At 36.8% G+C, this 17,359-nt stretch overlaps 1 protein-coding gene across 2 annotated transcripts in view; it reads right to left on the bottom strand.

Moving 5' to 3' along the window:
* The window catches only part of STXBP5L (syntaxin binding protein 5 like), a 168,197-nt gene that overhangs the window by 96,151 nt on the left and 54,687 nt on the right, over window positions 1-17,359 (bottom strand). For both annotated transcript variants that reach the window (XM_026050318.1, XM_026050320.1), the window contains exons 3-4: window positions 13,494-13,575; window positions 11,347-11,447 (exon numbers count right to left, since the gene is read on the bottom strand). In XM_026050318.1, coding sequence (XP_025906103.1) covers window positions 11,347-11,447; window positions 13,494-13,575 — 183 coding nt within the window. The remainder of the gene's footprint in view (window positions 1-11,346; window positions 11,448-13,493; window positions 13,576-17,359) is intronic.

Raw genomic sequence — 17,359 nt, 5'->3', positions numbered from 1 at the left:
ACCAATCCTGTTTCCACTTTCACAGTGACTTAGCAACAAGTATTCATCATAGTTATGTGCACAACAGTAGTAGCTTCATCTGTAGATTGTAAAATAAGAAATAAATATAATCTGTTCTGCTTAATAAGGTCTGTAGGATTTCTTCAAATTAATTACAGCTTGATCGAGTCCATCCTAAAAGATATCCCTTCTGATTTAAGAAATTCCAATAAAGGAAGATTCCCTATGAAAGCTGAAGTGCCATAATCAGAATTCTGTGTCTCCAATCTATAATTGCACTATAAACATCTGAAACTAAACAAACTATTCTTCTATTTGTGAAAGCACTGTATAATTAACACAGTTAATTATATACACAGTTTCCATAAATGCTGTTTGGAAAGAGTGTTGAAAAAATATTTGACTTAATGTCTTTGCAGTGTGATTTTCAGAAAACAGACTAAATTGTGCTGATGGATATTACAAATATTGATTTGCTTTGATAAAGCAAAAAAGCACTTGCAGTTTCTCTGCAGTAAATTATTCAAACTTGTCGACTGCTTGCTAGTCCATTTTTTTCCATGGCATTCATTACCTGCAATATTTTACTTAAGCAAGCTACAAGAATAAGGAATAAAAGATGCAATTAAAAATGTACATAAATTGTTTTTTTCTCAAGATGTTATGGTTTTGCCATTAGTTGGATGCTTTTTGTTTTTGATTTACTTCCATGTTCTGAAGCACTTTGGATTTTCATGATCAACCTTTTAAGGTGTTGGAAGCTAAAAACAGGAAGAGCAAAGCATTATCTGTAATATTTTCACATCTTTCCCTTCCTGTCCTACTAAAACAGTCCTTAATAAAAGCAGGCTATGTTTCTGTTGCTTCAGAAATGGTAAGATTCAAAACTTCTGGACAAATGAAATAACTCCATGGGCCTAAAGTCAGGGATATTGCTCAGTTGCGAGCCTACCATTTTAGGTCAGTTTTACTCAAGTTTGCAGTCACAACCACAATACAGAGGTTGTGGTTACAGCATTCCATCCATACTTGAATTAAGGCACAAATGATTATGTCAACTACAGAAGAATCAAAATACTAATGCAGCAACTATATCAACATTTATAATGGGTGTTATCATCAATTATTTAGAAGCTGTTAACTCAAACTTAAAAGAAACTAGGCAAATCAGAAGATGCATTTTCAAAAATATGTTAGATGCACTACATTTTAGTAGACTAACTGCATAAAACCTGGAGATCTCCCTTTAGTATATACTTTATTTAGGCATTCAGATAAAACTTTTAGACAGATATCTGAAATAAAAAGATTTTGCTGTAGACGTTGTATTATTTTAACTCCACATCATTTTAAGTGGCATTACTAGAACTGCAAAACAATTTAACGGTCATTCTTAAAATCCAGACTGGCAAGAGCATTACAATCTCTCTAGCCCATATTACTACTGACTTGTTTCATCTCCAGGATGACAGAAAACTCCTTTCTCTGGGACAAAGAGAAAACAAAGACGTTCTCATTTGTCATCCATTTTATGCTTTTGAATGTAGAATCTTTGAGATTTATTATGAGAACAGGTCATGAATCATGATGTGCTCTCCCTGACTAGACCTTTAACACAGCACAATAATTACCCAGTGGACTGAACAGGCATAATAACCAGAGGGCTTGGAACTACAGAATGAGACATGGAAACTGCACGTAATTTCAGCACAGAAACTTGCTTCCTTAACAGAAAAAAAGGATGCATTTAGCAAGCAGCAGACTTTCCTATTTTCCATTGCCTTGCACTTTGTTTCCGATGGCAGTATCAGGCCTAAGAGATGAAAAAAGCTCCACAAAATCATCAGTGAAGTGAGAAAGTTCATGAAATGGGGTAGACAAACACACTAGATTGTCTTTCCCTTGAAGACGAAAGGAGCAACACACATGATTTTTCCTTTGTCTGCTGCCCTATGAAACTCTTTTTTTTTTTTATAATATTTCACCTGTTCTCCACTAATTCTTTGAAAGTTAAGTAAAAATGTAGTTGTAATACCAAACTATGCGACACTGATGGACAATGCAGTCCACAAGAAGAGTCATTCTGTTTCATTTTAGCAATGTAGGAAAGCCAAAAAACAGAGAGAGTGAAGTGGAATTCTCAAAAGAGGAAAAAAAAAAAGAAAAAAAGATTTATTTCTTTCATTGACTTTGCAGAAGCTGCATTGAAAAAAATAATGATATAAGAATAGTTTCTGTCTTCATTTCATCCAACACTGATGCTATTAAAAGAAAATGCATTTTTGGCTTCCCAGTCTTACAGCTCCAAAGAAGTAATTTGGGACATAGCTCAGAGATGAAGGGTTGAAGCTTCCCTTCTGCTAAACAGCTTGGCTTTGCACAGCTTCGAGAAGGGTGAACTAAAGATATGTCATTACTTCACTCCCAAGGCAATTTGCTGCAACAATCAGAATAATATTAAAACACTGCAATTGACTTCAACTTAAAAAAAGAAGTTGGATATATACATGTGTATACATTTTCTTTGTATACACATTTAAACAAAAAATAAAATGACTTCCATCAAGGATAATCCTGCAGCCTTACTGCACAACAGCTGTTTGTAATGCAGCAGACAGGGACTCCGTTTATCAGTCCTTGTATTTCCGCAGTCTGTAGTCTCTCTTCTTGCTCACACTTAATGAGACAATCTCAACACTGGCATTACTAGCTCTCTTTCTGATTTACTAGAATAATGCCCAGAGTTTACCATGAAAGAAAGAAAAGTATCCTACATCACTGCATTTGATACTGCCTAAAGCTGCCATGTGCTGGAACAGGAAGGGGGTGATACGATTTCCAAGAACCAAATGACACCATGGAAAATAACGGGTTATGGAAGACATCTTAAAATTTACATTTGCGAACTTAACAGTAGTAAAATTAAAAATCAAATTCCTGTAACAATATACTGTAGCAAGCTGAAAAATCCAGCTGATAATATAGACTGTTCCATAATCAGTGAGAATTTACACTCCTGTCTGAACATATTTAAATTTTTGAAGATAAGTTTTTGTGCTGTTGTCTAATATAAGCATGAATGATAAGAAGGAGATGACCCAACTATGACAATTAATAATGCATTTTTGTTTCACAGTAGCAAACATCTATGTTTCAGAGCAATGGCCAAATGTAGAGCTTGGGGCAGTGGTGGTGATCTGGTACAATTTTAGCTAATGAGGAAAAGCAGAAGTGCCTAGAGATAAGCCTCTCTCTCAGTCCTTGAGTTATTAAATGCTACTGTGATCTCTGGGACTAATTCACATACAGCACATCAGCTGACATTAACTGCTCTAATGCACTAATTTGAAGAAAACCTAAATCGACTCGCAATAGATTCACAACCAAGAAGAAAGAAAATACTTGTCAAATCATCTGTATTGTTTTGTCATGATCTTTCTCACGAACTCGACGGATGCTTTTTAAAACAAAGTATATATGTAAACAACGTAACTTGGTACCTGTACTTGCTCTTTTGAGAGTTTTCTGAGTAGCTACAAATCAAAATACTATATACCATTCCTAGCATTATTACATGCTTTTAAATCTCATTAGAGAAATAATACTCAGCATATACTAAACTTTGTTAAAATAGATCTTAAATATGTATTGCCTACTACTTGTATTTTAAATAAGTCTACTTGTTTTTTTAGTAAGCAGGTATACAAGTAGATACTGTGGCCTGAAATACATAATGGATGCCTAGAAGCATCCCCTTTTTGTGTGTTTTTAAGTTAAAGCTGAAATGAAACTGAAAATAATAATATGGGCAGGGTCTGGGTAGACTGAAAATAACTGGGTGGAAGACTGTGAAAGTCAGCACTTTCAGAAAGAAAAAAGAACAGATAAGTTCAGTGTTGGGCCTAGATCTTTAATTTTCTAAATTAATTAAATTAAAATTCTAATATTAATGAAAAATATGACCAGTCAGAAGATAGTTTATTGCCTCACGTACAGATTAGAAAAAACACATGCTACTAATCATGGTAGGATCTAGATATTTCTCGAGATAGGAAGCAATAGATCTCTGTGGTAAACAATCAATGAAAAAAACCAAACAATTACATTACTATGAAGTATCATTTACTCTGTAGTAATTTAAGCAGAGGGCAACCCAAACAATTTTAAACTAGTCTAAGTACTTGCAGCATTTCCAATACCTTGGCACCAGCTCATATTGCACTTCATGCAGTAAAATAAGCATAAAAAAACAAAATAACAATAACAAAACATACAATTAGACTATGCCATTGTCTGTGCTGCTGTGACTATATTATTATTATGTGCTGAGATTGATCAGATATGTATAATGTAAACTAACTAAGGTTTTGAGTTTCAAAAGGATAAATTTTGAAAAGCCACAGTAATGTGGGCAAGCCTGCTGGACGCCATCCAAGCTAGACATAAATTAAGAGCAAATTCTAAAACAGAAGAGAAATTAAATTACAAGTTTGGTAACAAGGATCTTTAATAACTATCGTTTTAAAGCTATAGAAAATATAGCATCTATATTTGTGAAGGCAGAGGGTGAAACACCAGCTGCGGGAATGACAGACCTGTTAGACAAGACTTGTAAGACACTCCAAATTACAGGACCAAAAAGTAGCATCATTTTCCCCTCCCTCCCCCAATGGGGGACTAATCCAGAATATCCCGATTTCATCCTTAAAGTCTAACATTATTTTAGACAGGATAAACATAGGATGATTAGGATCTAGCATATGTTGATTTAAATAAAGCATTTATTAGAAACATTACTATAAAATACCAGTTCTAATGCCTATTTTCTACCTGATTTTACTGGAATGCAGTTATCTTATTTCATATCATAAGTGAGCTTGTCAAACGAGACATGTTTTGGGTGGAGAAGTTATCGCAGAGGAAGGATAATCTATACCAACAGAGTATAGGGAATGGGCTGAAATTTAAAGTAGAATGAGTAAGGCCTTAAGTGTTGAGGACTAAGACCTTCCACTAATGTTAGAATTTATGATATGACAGCAATCAAAAAATTTCATTTCAATTTCATATGCCCTACTACACTTCCATTCTTGAAGAATTATACTGGAAAGCAGAATAATCCATGATAGCTAGATATACTTCACTCAAGTGTAGTGTATATAGTAGTTGATCACAGCAAGACAACAAGCACTGTGAAAGGAAGCCAAGTAAAAGGAAGATATTATATAGACATGCACCAAAAAACATATTCTTGCAGAGATTACAGGGAAAATGTTAATGAAGTCCACGGTCTTCAGCTCATTTACACTTGACGAGAGAAGACCAAACAATAATGGGGAAAAAAAAAAAAAAGGAAAATCAAGAAAAATTTATGAAGGAAAACATAATCTTGATTTTTGTAGTGAAAGGAAAAAAAAATGAAGAGGTTCTAAACTGATTTTCCTTAAGAGCACTGCTTTAAAGATTGATAGTTTAAGAGTAGCTTGATCATTATGTGAAAAGCACTATATGAGATGCTTGGCCTGTAATTGTAGGGAACAAAACTCAGGAGTCTCTGGAGTTTCAGCCCACCAGAAAATCTCTATTTTTAAGGCCCATTAAAGAAAATATCAGGAGTTATGTTGATTTGCACTCTGCTTTTGTGGAATTCCATAATGTCATAAGTCCAGGACATTGAAACTAGTGATTCTTGACCTCAAGATAATTTTCTTTTTAAACACTTGCTCTCTGTTGAATTCTACAACATCAAAGGAGAAAAAATAAATACACATTCTTGCTCAGGTGCCTGCAATTCTGAGAAGTTTGCCTTTGTGTGCATCTTCCTTCCATGCAGCAATTCAAGTGGTAATTTTCACATTATTTCAGAATATTTAAGGTTGGAAGGGACCTCTACAGATCATCTAGTCCAACCTTCCTGCTCAAGCAGGCACACCTAGAGCATGTGGCACAGGGTGGCATCCAGGCGGGTTTTGAAGACCTCCAGAGTAGGAGACTCCACAACCTCCCTGGGCAGCCTGTTCCACTGCTCTGTCACCCTAACAGTAAAGAAGTTGCTCCTCACCTGGAGACGGAACTTCTTGTGCTTCAGTTTGTGGCCATTACCCCTCGTCCTATCGCTGGCCACCAGTGAGAACAGCCTGTCCCCTTCCTCCCTGCATTCTCCCTTCCTGAACTTATACATATTAATCATATCCCCTCTGAGCCGTCTCTTCTCCAGAGAAAACAGGCCCAGCTCGCTCAGCCTCTCTTCATACGAGAGATGTTCCATTCCCTTAATCATCCTGGTTGCCCTTCTCTGGACCCTCTCGAGAAGCTCCACGTCCCTCCTATACTGGGGTGCCCAGAACTGAACACAGTACTCCAGGTGCGGCCTCACCAGAGCTGAGTAGAGGGGCAGAATCACCTCCCTTGACCTGCTGGCAACGCTCCTCCTGATGCAGGCCAGGATGCCATTGGCCTTCTTGGCCACGAGGGCACACTGCTCACTCATGGTTACCTTAGTGTCAACCAGGACTCCCAGGTCCCTCTCCGTGGAGGTGCTTTCCAGCAGGTCAAGCCCTAACCTGTACTGATGCCTGGGGTTATTCCTCCCCAGGTGCAGGACCCTGCACTTGTCCTTATTGAATATTGTCCTTATTATCCCATGCCATTTAGATTTGCAAGTTTATAAGAAATACTTTCGAGGCTCTTCCTACCTGACTCCCTCATTAGGGCTTTGAAAGAGTTTACAGACTCCTAAAAATAAATTTCAGGTTTTGCCTCTCTTGAGCGTATTATACTGCTTTCCACATTTGGCAATAAATGCTTCAGAAGACCAAAAAGAAGTTCTTTAAAAACTTCTTGAAGAGTAGAAGTGAATAACTATTATCACCATGGCTTGTTTTACCCTCTCGATTTTTTTCTATCATCATCATTTCCACAAACTTTCTCTGTCTGTAAAAGGCCTTTATAAAAACTGTAATTAGAATCTGTGTTATACTAGAGCACAGATGTGCTCAACTGAACCTATTAATTATTTTCTTATTTGATAACAGGCCTCTGTCTATTTTGAAAGCACACTAACAATACTGAACTTGCAGTTACACAAATCAGCTGCCTCACTTACTAGCAGGCAAACTATCACAGGAGTTCAGTTCCTTGAAGAGCCAATTAGTTATAATCTAAGTTTAGGATCTTGTAAGCGCCTGACACGTATAGAGCACACAGGAGCCAGTCACCAATACTAATTTAATAGCCTCCTGCTGTCATTTTGATGAGGCACATTCACCAGCACAGAACAGGAAATCCTGCAAAGATACAGCAAGGCTCTATCTATTCTCAGGAAAGAATAAAGACCCAACACACAAAAGAAACGTCACCTGATGCGAGAAGGTCTCTCTCTTTCCTCTTTATTTCCAAGCAGTGCAGTAATATTCATGTACATATCAGAAAATCAGCATATGAATTAAATATTATTAAATTAAAACTGATTGAGAATTGCTCTGAAAGTCTCCCAGTTAAAAGACTCCTCTTCCTCTGTTCCAACATGCCCATTACATTGAAAGAAGTGTTTCAGCCCCAAAGCCAGTCATAGAGACTTTGTCATGTGCTGATGACCCTGCAGGAGGACACTGACTTATACAGTTATACCATTTGTGATCAGAGCATGAAGATGGATATAAAGATCCAACATACTTGTATGTACAAAAACACTGTACCTGTGTGATTAGTATAATGAGAAGATGCAAAGTGATGTAGCACTATCAGCTCCCTTGGAATATGCCAACTAGCACTGGTTGAAATAAGAAAAAGAGGAAGGCTTAGTTACAACACAACTGCATTACCTTAGCTTTGGAAAAACAGGAAATGAACCATTTTTATTAGTGAAACTAGTACACCCAAATCTGAAAGATTTGGATTTTGCATTGTATTCCTTGCTGGTTTATTTGTCTTGAACAAAAAAAAAAAATATTAGTTGTTTCACTTTTAAAGTCATACTTACCAAAGTCTGCAGTCTCCTCTAACTGTACAAAAGAAGTAGTTAAGGTCTGTTATAGTTCTTGGTAGATCATTTTAATTTTAATGTTCTTTAAAGCTGCCAAAGACAACATCAATTCCCCTTAGCCGAGTTATTTATCTTGCCTGCAATGTCTGGCATCTTCTACGATATCAAAGAGGTAAAGGGATGAATCTATGGAACATTTATATAATGTTATCCCTCGAGAGTTTTGGAAGCCATTGTTATGGAGCATCCACACAAGCCAAATCGAGTTACCTAAGCTTCCTCTTTGCAAACAAACATCAAACCCTCTCCCATAACCATGATGCTTCTGTCAAGCACGTCTTTGAGGAACAGCTTTAGCACTGCATCTCTTGGTATGGCGCCAAGCACTAAAACTAAGCGCTTACATTTATACTATTTCGAATGTTCCTAATGCTCTGATCTACCTTCCAATTACAGGAGGAAGATTTTAAGATGGTAATTTTATATTTGGATACAAGGCAAAAACCCTATCATATTCTTAAATGTCGAGGGCATTACACTGCAAAAAAAAAAAAAAAAAATACCAGTTTGCCATAATGTCTCATTCTTCAGTGTTTCTTCTCCATTCACATCAAAGTAAAGGCGCAATGAATTGTCAGAAACAGGGGAATATTGCTCATGGTGAAACGGTATATCCTGGAATTACTGGAGCAGTGCAACAATATTATAGGAGTTTACTGGTCCCTAAGAACATAGTCTGCATAATCCCTCACAAGAGGCAAAATATTTTAGCAACAAATCAGAAGAAGTAAATCTAGAAAGGTTGCTACGACTTAATGGCTACCAAAGGGCATTCTTATTCCTGAAGGATTAATTCATAAGCTACTCAGTGTCTCAATACTGAATGTCACAGGGCAAACAACAGACAAGCTGCCTTCTGCAAAGCTGTTGAATACAAACACAGGTCTTGGTTGCATAGTTCTCAGCAGTGTTGATATGTATTGCTGCATCTGAAGGACAGAACAAGTGTTTTTGATGCTTGGGAGAGAGGAAGAGAAAGATTATATGAACTTGAGGGAATGTGAATCAAATGCTTAGTTATGCATGTACGTAAACACTACGAGGAGCAGATATTAATCCATTATCCCACTCTCTGAAATGTCATGAATCCCAACTAAATTAAACAGTTCAACAATATGAACACTGTCACAACAGAGCAAAACATACTAACTAATGCACAAAGACTTAGGTAGGATTCATCCATCCCACAGAATAAAACATATATACATCTTGACGACCTTTCTCATCACGTGGAGATAAAACACTAGAATTTTATGTTAAAGTGCATTACATTGTGCATTATTTTATAAAAGAAATCTCTCAAATACTCAGAAAGAAGGTCAAACTGCATGTCAAGAAGACAAAAATACTGCACGATCATCTTAATAAACCCTCAAGGGAGTAATATGCAAATAGTAAAACTGGAGGCAGAAACTTTCTTAGAGCTAAACTACACTTAGCTCTTAGAGCTAAACTACACTTGAACTCCCCACAAGTAAGAATTCTTGTCTATCAAGTTATTTCTTCATACTTATAGAAAAAAAAAATCCCACTTTCTTTAGCCTTAAAACCGGATGTGTTTATTTGTCGTTATTATGTTCCAGTGGATTAGGACATTTACTTGACATTTAAGTGCTTTTCAAGGATAAGTGACTGTACCAGCTACTTAAAATACACATCATCAAACTGATATTAGTTTGTTGCATTTCTTTGCACTCAGTTTACAAACACAATTTGCAGTAAAATGTTACGACACATATTTTGCTCTCACCTAAGCCCAAATAGAATTTCTTGGTAAAATAAACTCACACCTAATACTACTATGATCAAGAGATTATCATGCTAGCCCTTTTCAGCCAAATAGATGCCAGAAACATCTATACCCAAAGACAGCCAAATAAATGGACAGGCACTGCATTCTGGTAAGCAGAGATTCCTTAGGTTGAAAGGAAGCCTGTTGGCTGGACAAGTTAGACCAAGACATATTAGAATAATTTCTATAATATTTAGTTTGATCAACTACTAAATGGGGATCATTTACCTACAGTATGAGAGTGGCAAGATTTAAAAAATTGCATATATTAGGTATTTTATATGTACAAAATCTTATATATACACACTATGATTTATTGTCCAGAAGCAGCTAGAAAACAGACAAATAATTTTTGCAGTCCTCCCCTACACTCATCCCAGTCCCAACCACTTAGCATATTTTTCGTATACATAAACTCCCTGAAAACAGAATTATATTTTCCAAATCATTATGTAGCACTTTCCACAACAAAATGCCATTAATTTGTGAGTTTAAGTGCAAGCATATTACAGACACAGATCCACAATCTGAATGTAAATAATATATAACAAAGAAAAAAAACCTCAAAATAAACAAAACCCACATTTCTGTAGCAATTTTCAGATTTGCTCCAGATAAAGGCCTGTTTACTTCACAGCTGTGGGAATGCGAGTACTAATTGCTTTCACAATTACTCCTCCAGAAAGAACGATACATTAGCAGAATTACAGTCTCACTTAAAACACCAAAACTGTGCTATGCGTTATAATAATGTTAAAAAAAAGTCCATTTCAAAATTAAAATACAGAATTGTACCTGACAGTATTGGTCAAGATTTTGCAGAAAACAGCTGTTGCATTTGTGCACTGAAACTTGTTCTGATTACTCATTACTATTTTTGCAATCACTATTTTCTTTAATATGAAGTGTATCAGCCTTCCTAGTATCATAGTACGCTTTACATGAGCAGTAAATCTAGATTATGGTGCCCAATTTCTATTTGAGTTTGAAAATATCAGTTTTTTGAAAATATCATTTATTTTGTGCAGGGATTTATCTCAAAATAGTAAAATTTAGAAAAAGTGATCCTGGAATTTGAGATTACCAAAAATAATTTAAATATCACAAATTATTTATGCCAAAACTCAAGAATTGACAGGAAAAAAAATCCTTTCAAGGCAGAGAAAGTGATCCTTTCCCTGATACATCCAGCTGAGATACTCTGGCTCGCCCTTAACATCAAACCAGCCTAAAAGGTGTTGTGCTTGTGCCCAGTCTTTAACAATTCTTTATATAAACAGATGATCAAATGGAAAACATTTTTAACAAAAAGCAGACAAAATTGTTCTGATCTTGAGAAGGCTGCTGTAACATAAAGTGAATTTGTTATTTGGAAGCAAGATTCAAAGAACAGAATAAAGAAATTCAAGACAAAAAATACCTCTCTCATTAGAATAACAAAATAATTTGCAGTTATTGTGGAAAGTACATTTTTAGAGTAAGATTAACATTTTGTGTTACCCATTCTTACCGTTCTCTATTAAATTTCAGAGAATGAAGGATAGCTGGTCGTTTCTGTCTGAGATTCCACAAATGAAGCGTGTCATCTGCACATGCACTGACCAAAGCACCCTAGAGCAGACACAAAATACAGCGCAACACATTATTCTTCTGCAGATTGTCCTATTTTTAAGTGATGCTCAATTTCAATGATCCATCTGAACAAAGCTGTACAGTTTCTGAGAAATATTTTTTCCTTGTACAAAAATATTTTCTATTATGAAAAAAAAAGGAAAAAATAATAAAGGGACTTAATTTATCTGGTGAGCATTTTAAATCAGTACAAGATCAGTCAAAGTTAAATCGAAACTCCGTATTTCTACGGTGGTGAGAACAAGCATAGAGATTAATGTAAAAGAGGAAGAGACAGCCCTTAGGTAAAAAGGTGATGTTGAAAGATGTAACAGAGGAAAAAGTGATTAATGAGCAAACGCACACACACAAGTGACAGTGCAAACTCAGCTTAGGGTCACATCAGGAAAACAAAAAAAATTCAAAATTGGAACGGTGCAAAGCAAGTAAGAAAGTAAGCACAGTTAGCATGGGAAGAACTACAAAGAATTAAGAGGTGTAGATAAAAGAAATATGTATTTGATATAGATCTGTAGTACTCTGAAGATTGGTTCTGCTTCTGGTCCCCAAGGAATGGGCTCTTTCCAAGGTCCAGATGTCTAGTAATCACGTTATTCCCACTGTGTTTCTCCTCATCATGAACCAGTGAGGCCAAGGCAAAAGGGAATGCAGAGGAAGCTGCCTTCCTCAGGTGCACACATTTATTAAATTTACACCTCTATCAGGCATGGTATCCCAATCTGACCTATCAATCCCTGCATTTTTGTAGGGAACCATTTTTGTAGGGAACCAACAGCAGGTGATGTTCAATTCTGGGGGCAGAGGAGGCTATAACTGAAAGATCTGGCCATACCAACCATGGCTGCCTAATAAAGATAAAGCTCTTTTTGCATCTTGGATATTGTGCCTAATCCTAGCATCCGTTCTTTTCAAAATCAACATATGCAAATGCAGTTTATGAAGTGAGATCTGTCAAATACAGAGTAATCTATATTTTCTCATTTCCAAAGGAGTTTAGATCAATGTCAGCAAGTGGATTATCTCCACCACAGAGATCAAATTAATCCCACGTAGGGATTAATTAATCCCTATGTAGGGATTAATTTAGGACTTCTTTTAGTCACCTAACAAAAAGGAAGAATATTGATTCAAATCTTGTCATCCATATTCCCCCTGCTCTGCCTTTCTCTGAAGAATTTGAGTAGACTGATTAACTTTAAAGTATTTTCCACACCAGAGTATACATAAAAAAAAAAAAAAAAAAAAAAAGACTTAAAAAAAAGAATAATAATTCAAATGCTAGAGAAACTGCAATATCTCCATGGAAGACTTAAAACTGTCAAAAGTGTTTTCCTTATTTTATAAAAGAAAATTAAGTAAAATTAAACTAAGAATAGTTTCTGAATTTCACCCAGTTATGAACTTCTGAAAAAAAAATTTATATATTCAGCAGAGTCTTCTTGACTATTACTATCTCTGGAGACTTTCTGCAAGGAGCTACTATCTCTCACCATTCCTGTATATGGTTCAAAGTTGACAGGAGTTAACAAACCATTTACAAAGATTAAACATAATCAATTGATAATCCCTGTAATTGTTTTCCTTGACACAGGTAGCTATATACTTTTAACTTGTGAGCTTCCAGGCAGTCACCATCATCATCCTTCTGTAGAAAAATGCAACTTGTTTATTATCTTCTATTTGAAACAGAACTGTGCAGCAGATTCAGTAAATTACAGGATTTTACATCTACCTACACAAAGTTACCTTCAGTTACCTTCAGGCAACCTTATCAGTTGCCTTTTGTTCCATATTTTATACTGATGTAGAAAATACACACATACTGATATATGCAACACTTTCCCCCATATGAAATTCCTTCTTAATACCCTTCTAAAAATCCATACAGTGAATGTCTTTTGGATGTAAGCTGCTTACCTGTTAGCCCAATTTGCCATATGGAAAGTTCTGTCCCCCAGTTACCACAGGTCAATTGCTTTATGCAACTACACTTACATGGAACAAGCTGAATAAGCCTCTCCTTACCTCGTTGATTAAGAACTGGAGCTGCAGGACTGCAGCACCGCTCTCGTGCTGGCAGTAGCAATCAACACCAGGCCTGCCCAGGCTGTTGCAGTCAGAGTTAAGGCTTCTAACAGTTCTGTTATCAGCAGAAAAGAGCGGGAGAAGGAGAAAAAAAAGGGAGGAAAAAATAAGAAGAAGAAGAAAGAAAAGGGCCTATCAATTAACCTCTAATTAACCTTTTAACCTTTATTTAACCTCAAAGAACCAAAGAACCATAACCATAAGAAATCACACCAGCTTTCCATTAATTTACTTAAAGCACGGACACTGTCAGCCTGAAAAACATGCAATGATGAGCGATTTGTTCTTGGCTGCTTTTTTTGCATGTGAAATAAAGAGCATGGATTAACATGGAGATACTTTAAATTCCTTTTTACACATTATTATTCCACATTACACATGACTGTGTCATATGTTTATACTTACCAAGATAATAAGATAATAAAAACAAGTGATTTAGAACTAAGAACACTAAGTTTGATGGCAGTTTCTTAAAAAAAAAAAAACCTCTAAAAACTAAGGAAGTGCTTATTAGAGTGAGTCACAGCACACACTGAAGCCTACACGTAACTATTGCTGTCTTGTCAACACGCCACGCGGAGATGCCCAAGCTTAGCTGTGCACTGCATGCTCTATAGCAGCCGCTGAGTGAAACCACTTTTGGCAGCCCCCCTTCTTCACTCAGAAGGGACAGGGGGGTTCTGCAAAGCGATGCATCATATTGTGCAAATACACCGTTTTCTTCTTTCTGCCTGGTGCCTTTGGATCTTTTCTTCTGCATTCTCACCTGCGGCCTCTCTAACTGAGACGACGCAGCCTCCCCAGGCTGAGCTGAGTTTAGCCACAAACTGCGCCTTCAGAAGTTCACCAAAAGGTAAGACAAGAGCGGAGAGGAATATGAAATATATTGTTAACAACCATGTTCTATGAAACAGGTGAAGAAGCTACATATAAATTTTACAAGATGGGTCTCTATCTACTTGTCACATGTGCTCCTGTTGGCATATTTTAAATTCCTGAATAGAACTGCCACATGCCCACCCAGACTCCCTGCAAATGTCAGAAAAGCATCATCTTTAATTCCCCCATATAAGGGAAGGGATTTGTAATAAATTCTTCCAAAATTGGAAGCACTTCCACTAGGAAGCAAATGTTACAGTCAATGAATTTCAGGGTTAAAACTTTTATGTATTAAGTAATTACTTTTCCAGTTATTAAACACGCAACTTAGTTGGCAATCACCCACCTTCAGAGACCTGAGTTCTCTTCCTGACTTTGCCAGCTGGCCTGCCGGATAACCTTGGGGGAAAAAAAATCCCTTTTCCTCTCTGGACCTGCATTTCCCTGTTTATGAACTCGAGATAGTGTTTTTTTAAAAAAACACAGTATCTCTTTTGATGATAATTTCAGTGAACCAATACCCACAGATGGAAAGCTTTACATAAAATTCAAACGTCACTGTATTATGGGGTGGCAAGAATAGAGGAATAACTGGGTAACTTTAAATGCCATCTGCTTCTGAACTGTTGTCTGAATACAACCCTAAGTGAAAAAAATATTGAAGTATACATCATTTAGATTACCATTCAAAATGCACAATATGAATTTAGAGTAGCCCAGGATACATTTTAAGGGTTGCTAAGTAATGACTTTGTCCCTTTTAATGACTGTTCTCCCTCATTTTTACATTGCTCCCCACTACTAGCCAAAAAAAACACCTAACCTTTCACTCTATCTTGAGCTTTATATTCAATATAAATACAGGGTATTAGCTAATAATTGTTATTAATAAGAATTACCCTAATATTGACCTGATTAATCAGCTATCACTATTTATTATCAGGAGGCTAAATCAGTTTTCTGGGAAACATCCTAATGATCTAATAATTTTATTCAGCATATTCCAAACAAAGTACTCTTCAATATTTCATATCTCCATATGCATTTGCCAAGAAGTACTGCACGAACTACTTAAGTGAAAGATAAAATACACCATCTGCTTCAGTCTGGCCAGCTGCCCTGAAGTAAGGACTGATGATTAAGTAACAGTATTTGTCATTGAGCAATGGTGGTTTGCAGATATTCTGGGAACAGTATTGGTGTCCTTCTAGCCAAAGAAACTGAAGAAAAAGGATGACCTAGCACATGGTTTTGGCCCTTTAGCAAGGGCTCTTCGGCAAACTTTGTGCTTTGTTGCCAAGCAGGGAGGAATACGGATGTATTAACTCATCAAACCTTCTCCTAGCAGTATCCTCTACCAGGACATGTAGCAAAAACAGTAGTTATGCAAGTTTTGGTCTGATTTTTTTCTTTTACTTTGGTCTTTTTATTAAATAATGACTCTACTAACAAGGAGAGTGGAATACATTTTGAAGACAGCTAGTGGGAGAGCTGCTAGTGATACATCTATATGCCAAACAGTATGGATTTCAAACCTAAAAGCAGTCGCTATCTCCACCTTGGAAGGACTTTAAGGTCCTCACAGGCAACATGTCAGATTATAGTAATTAATGCGTAACAGGGAAAAAGATGAAAACTAAGCTGGGGATCAAGAGCAAAACTAATAGCATCAGAACTACATGCATCCACAAAAGCATTAACGTGGCACTAGTAACATTCTAACATGAAAACATTCTTCTAGAAAGCGAGCTGGGCCCGTTTATCTTGGAGAAGATTGAGAGGGGACCTCATCAACATGTACAAATATATGAGGGGAATCTCCATGTAAAGAGGATGGGGCTAAAGTCTTCTCAGTGGTGGCCAGTGACAGGACAAGGGGCAGTGGGTTCAAATTGAAACACAGGCAGTTCCATCTGCATGTGAAGAAGAATTGCTTTCTTGTGAGGGTGCCAGAGCCCTGGCACAGGCTGCCCAGGGAGGCTGTGGAGTCTCCTTCTCCGGAGACCTTCCAAACCCGCCTGGATGCCGCCCTGTGCCCCGTGCTCTGGGCGTCCCTGCTGGAGTAGGGGATTGGACTAGGTTATCTCTAGAGGTGCCTTCCAACCTCAACCCCTCTGTGATTGTGTGAAAACAACACTTCATGCCTTATTTTTACAACCTGTAAACACAAAATAAAACATTCCACTCTGTGTTCTCTTGCATGCAACAGTGTTTTCTAGAGTATTTCAACATATTCTACACATGTATCACATTTGATCTTCAGCGAAGTATGCTGTCTATATTGCTTCAAGTTTGTTCTGTAGCTATACAAATAACAGAATCTGAGGCATCAGCTTGACCCTTTCCCTCAGTGGTTAGAGGAGAATATCCTATAATAATAATCTTCTTGAAATAAAAAAGAATGTAGTCTTATTTGTTTCTCCTTGCATATTTGCATGATAAAAGAGCTAAAGAGACCAAAGGACCTTAAGTTGAGGCATGCCAAGTAGCTAGTATAAATATCCAGTGTCAACTAAAACAGTTAAATTGTATATGGCACCTTTTCAAAATTAAATCTCTGCAGTATGGGAAAAAAATGTTACTTAAATAAATGACCTCAGTATTTTTCAAATACTTAACTAACTTGCTCCAAGACTAAAAGTAATCTGTATACAGAAATGCACACTAAAATATGGCATTAATAAGCAGAAATCATGGTCTAAAGAAGCTCACACTCATCACTTTTAATAAAAGATACAGAGGTGGAAAAAGGCAATCCTTTTTATAGCCTCTCCTTTAAAACACTGAGGAATCGTGGGCTGCTGCAGATGTAGCAGTGGTGCTCGCAGGAGCTGCCGTCATCTGATCTGCACCGACCGGTGCGTGTTTGAGTAGGAACATGCAGTACGCTCCGAGCAGGTGCTTGCGGGCTGGTGTTACTCCATTAT

Source organism: Nothoprocta perdicaria, unplaced genomic scaffold (assembly GCF_003342845.1).
Source record: "Nothoprocta perdicaria isolate Ctin4 unplaced genomic scaffold, notPer1 scaffold_68, whole genome shotgun sequence".
In the NCBI taxonomy this organism is placed as follows: domain Eukaryota; kingdom Metazoa; phylum Chordata; class Aves; order Tinamiformes; family Tinamidae; genus Nothoprocta; species Nothoprocta perdicaria.
Note: the sequence above shows the minus strand (reverse complement) of the source record. Positions and strands in the feature narration are given on the sequence as shown.